The sequence below is a fragment of the Dinoponera quadriceps genome, unplaced genomic scaffold (genome assembly GCF_001313825.1).
Source record: "Dinoponera quadriceps isolate SergipeBrazil2010 unplaced genomic scaffold, ASM131382v1 scaffold1425, whole genome shotgun sequence".
NCBI lineage: Eukaryota > Metazoa > Arthropoda > Insecta > Hymenoptera > Formicidae > Dinoponera > Dinoponera quadriceps.
The window spans coordinates 322798-327745 of record NW_014555679.1 but is presented as its reverse complement, the minus strand read 5'-3'; the positions used below and the strand labels follow the sequence as shown (position 1 = coordinate 327745).

Sequence of the window (4948 nt, the reverse complement as noted above, 5' to 3'; positions counted from 1 at the left end):
CACACGCTGGCATAACAATGCGACGACGTTCACGCGGAGCTCGTCCCGAACGCAACCTGGGCGCAATCTCTCCGGATTCGTGACTTCCAAGAGCGAGGCGGGGTGTCGCGAGAGACGCGACGAGCCGCCGATTCTCCGATTCGAGCGGGCACTCCGACTAATTAAGAAAAAAAAGTACTATATTTATTCGAGCGACTTGCTAAGTTTTGTTGCACAGTGTACGCGAGACAGCGGCAAAAGAAAATAATATAAAAAAAAAGAGAGGAAGGAGAATGAAAGAAGGAGCGGAAGGTGGAGATAGGGTGACTTACGATAGGAATGATCTGGCGGGGTTTACGGATGAGTTGCGTAGTTACTTGAGCGGTTTCACGAAATATTGATGTATATATCTTAAGTTTGTATTATAACTTCCCTCACTTAATTTGTATGAAATGAAGAATTTCGAACATTATAAAGCCAGAATGAAAAAAGATGCACGACTCTGATTCATCTTCACCCTTCCTTGTCCTTATCCTCGCCCAGCTATAGGTACAAATGAGACAATAGCATCCGTAAAATTGGCATTTTTAGTGCATACGATTATTTGTAACTGGAAATATAGAAAAAGTGGTAACCTTGAATATTGATGAAAAGATGAATATAACAGGAATATATGCAAGCCGATTATTGCGATTATGGCTTTTGCGTCAAGAGAAAAACTGTTAAGAGCTGTAGCACAAAAATTGAAAGTATCTGGGTATAAGATAAAAATAATAAAAAATAAATCGTAAATAAAATAAAAATAGATATAAATTAAATTTACCATGTATAATTAGTTTAATGATATTTCTTTTATTTTAAAGAAATTTTAACGTTAGGCTGCCTAGGCCCCCACTAAAAATTTTATGACCATTTTGACTTACTTTGAGAAAAAGTCTTTTGAAAGTTGAAGAACAAAATTCGAAATTGGATATAAGAGAGCATAAATCATAGATTTATCGTATGTAATTTAACACTCTCTTTCATTATAAGAAAATTTTCAAGTCTCCCTTTGCCGTTTGTCTTCATTTTTTCATATACTTTGTCTTTGCGGCACTACTGTGTTGCTTGATTAAATATGTAAACTACGACTTCGAAATATGTAAACGGACTCTATGGCGCCATCTAATGGTGTCGAATATAAGTTTGTTCACTAGAGGTTCGAATATTTGCTAAATGTGGTTTAAGTTTTGGCTAAGTATAATTTGAATCTTGTCTAATACGTAGTTGGCTTTTACTTCCAAAATTCCCGCTACGAGGCGCTGCTAAACTTACCAAGGAATCGAAATAGTGATGTAACTTTATGTAAGTCAGATACCTGTTTTATTTCACAAGTAGTATGACTCAATGGATAATCAGCCGCATATCTCCCTTATGTGGAAATTCAGACAAAATTCAACGAATATTATTTAATAATATTAAATAATATTAAAATAATATATATAAATAAAAAAAAGTATATATATATATATTTAATTTTTAAATATAAACGTATTTTATATAATTTTTATATATAAACGTATTTTATATAATTTGTAAATATAAACGTATTTTTATATAAAATTATTTCGACTTTATATAATAAAACAATTGATATTGCAATACATATGAAATAAAAAACTACAATTATATATATATACTTAGAGTTGAATATTGAAAAAAATATATAATATTACAATAATATATTAAATAATATTATTTTTTTAATATTATTAGGATTGGACATATAACCACCTATTAATATTCCAGGAATATTATTTAATATTAAATAATATTATTCGTTTATCGGGAAAACGGAAGACCTTTCGTTCGTCAGCAGAACGATTACACCAGTGAACTGAATGAACTTTATTACTTCCGTTTAAATAAGAAGAAATAAAAACAGCAACAAAAGGAGAAACAGAAGGGAATCGTGAACATCTATTCGTCGTCCGAATGTCGCCCATTCCTAATTGCATGTCAACGTTCGCGCGCATGCACCTACCGGTCAGTGGACATGACAGATGTTCGTCTGCTTCTGATCGTCGATTATGTCTAATCGAGGAAACATTGCGACGACGATTTAAACGAGAATGATCAGCCGGACCGCCGTTGTTTCTCCCCGCGAGAAATAAACCTCGAGTGATTCTTGTCTCAAACGTTCTCGCCGCGGAGAGTGGAAACTATGAACGCCCGGGAGGCGGAGGTGAGCTTATCGAAACATTTGCACTTGTGTTTATCAATGTTGAATTAGAGCTAGATAACATTCTGAGAGAGAGATTGCGCGTTTATGTAATATATTCCATATTAATCGAATTGCCGAGAGGGAGAGAGAGAGAGAGACATGCAGGTCTGTCGTTAACCTCTAATGTTGAAATCTGTGGTACGACTACTGTGTGACACGAAACCAACGCATATAATGTCCTTCTTCCTTGTTTAGGTGGATAATCTTAAGCAGCAGGGCAACGCCTGCGTGAAAGAGCAGAAATATGAGGAGGCGATGTTTCATTACACGCATGCGATCAAGCTGGATCCGCAGAATTATTCCCTCTACAGTAACAGATCCTTCGCCTTTTTGATGATGCGACAATATCACTACGCCATGGAAGATGCCCTGATGACTATTCAATTGAAGCCAGACTGGTCTAAGGTATTTGGCACCCATATCGTCAAATAAATCATGTACAAGAAGACAAATATATGCATGTATATGCGTGAAATATACTATCAATAACTTCTTTGAAAATTTCATTTTAAAGTATAAGTATAAGTAAAGCACAAAATAAGCACGTTATTATAGCTGTTATAATTATATAAAGCATATTATTACAGCTGTCCGATTTGTTTCAGGGCTACTTTAGGAAAGGCGAGGTTGAACTGAGGACATTCCGTTTCAGCGATGCGCTTCAGTCTTACAACAAAGCTCTTTCCCTGCAGCCAAGTGAATCTAGGATCTTAGAGGCTATGAACAAAGCGTCCAAGTCGCTCATTAAAGACAGAAGAGGTACTACAAAGCGACAGTGGCAAAGTATTTACTGGAATTAGGTGAACCGCAGTACACAACAAAATATTGTACTGTTTCACAGCTGATCAGCAGATCCCATGGCTTGGAGCTGGTGTCGGCATTATCTTAGGAGTTATAGTTGTGATTGCCGACTATGTATTCACAAACAAGCCCACTCTCACGGTATTGATTCGTGCTTTATATCTTGAAATTATCGTGGAAGGGGTAACAGTCAAAATTAGAATACTTCCCCACGGCAATCGCTCGCAACATAATTTTATCACATCCTGTTTTTTGAGCAGCATCCTTTGCTGATGGCTTTGCTGACGATGTCCATATCCATGCTCGGCTTTGGCATCGCGAAAGGGTTTCGCTACTTCGTGAAATGCCAAAGAAAGTCCCTGTTGGAGCCGCCCGTCGACCTCTTCCCCGAGGAGAAGGAAGACTTCGAGAACATCGACACGGAGAGAAACAGTGAGAAGGAGAAGCATCCTAAGTATAGCAAGGCCCAAGCGAGGCAGCGATTCCGCAAGGGGAAATCGTAGTGCATCTCGATGATCTGTCGACGGGCGTGTTCGAGCACGTCGGATCGAGAGATGTATTAGCGATTCGTCAGCCAGGTACATAAAAATAACGCGTGACGGGCGTCTGGCTGTGTGAATCGCGTCATTGTCTCTCGTCGAGCGTTGCTGCTGTGTTATCCTCCCCCCTCCCCCCAAAGGGGCTCCTAAAAGCCCTCGTTAATTAGCATGATGTAGTACATGTTACTTTCGATTTTGCAGAAGAACGGACAAGTCGTATCGAGAAGAATATTTGCCTCGACAAAATTAAAGGATCGTTTCTCGAAGCGGTCGAAGAGTCGACCGGATTGAAATTGACGTAGCTTTGCGAAAGCCGACCGTAGAACGGTGCTCCGGGCGGCACTTTAAAGCTAGGAGCTTCGCGTTTTCGAACTTCCCCCAACCTTTTCCTCGACGATGCTTCTTCTCGAGGTGACGTTTCTCTCGAGTTAGTCGTGACAAATTGGCAAAACTTCACCCTCAGATGCGTTCAGAAATCCTATCCGATGGGTTTATTAACCAATCATGAAAAAGAAATCTCTGCTTTTTCCATCTTAATTCCTCAATTAAATGCTACTCTACCCGTCGAGTAGGATTTCTGAACGCACCCCTTGAGATCATACATGGAGGTTTCTTTCAACTTAATTTTATTTGACTCGAGGAACAGTTTGAAAACTCCATAGCCTCCTCTTTAAAACGCCTTTCCGGAAATGTTCCGATTTTTTTTTTTCACCAAGTTATCGCGACTCGAAGCAACTCCGTACGGTTGTTTTTAGCGGAGATCTAAAGAGATTCCCAGGTTCGATCGACGAACCAGCGACAATCGCGCGAGGCTCTCAAAAACGAGAGAGCACAAGCTGAGCGCTCGTTAACAATCGCATGTTCACGCGGCCGGATAAAAGTTTGATCACACTTGACTCACGAGTAAAGTGTGAACGTATTTTTTCTAAGATTACCCGGACTTAGCAGGATTAGCAAAAATATTGCGTTAGACACTCTCGCGTCCTTTACGACTCGCTTAGATCAGACCCAGCAAGGAACGTCGTCTCTAAAGATTCACACTCGTCCTTGTGATTCTTATACAACGAAGTCTACACGTGTCGGGTTTAGCATTTAAGAGTAACGATGCACTTTCTCTATACCTTTTTGCACTATACGATATATATATATATATATATCGAAGATGCGCCTAGCGCGTCGACATAGGATCTCGATTGAAATATTAATATATTGAATCAAGTCTTCTCGAGCGGGAGGCGCCTCGCCGAGCTTTCGCAAGAACTAACAGACTATTTCTTATTATAATTCGTGAGTTCATAGTTTATCGATTATTCATCCCACGATTCGAATGTATCGATTATTAGTCGCCACACACACACACACACAC

General features: G+C 39.2%; 1 protein-coding gene across 1 annotated transcript in view; it reads left to right on the top strand.

The window, feature by feature from the left end:
• The first annotated feature begins 1961 nt into the window (after positions 1 to 1961).
• Positions 1962 to 4948, top strand: part of LOC106745128 (integrator complex subunit 3) — a 19668-nt gene continuing 16681 nt past the window's right edge. The window contains exons 1-5 of the mRNA XM_014620417.1: positions 1962 to 2203; positions 2438 to 2647; positions 2848 to 3001; positions 3084 to 3184; positions 3304 to 3497. Coding sequence (XP_014475903.1) covers positions 2183 to 2203; positions 2438 to 2647; positions 2848 to 3001; positions 3084 to 3184; positions 3304 to 3497 — 680 coding nt within the window. The 5' untranslated portion in view covers positions 1962 to 2182. The remainder of the gene's footprint in view (positions 2204 to 2437; positions 2648 to 2847; positions 3002 to 3083; positions 3185 to 3303; positions 3498 to 4948) is intronic.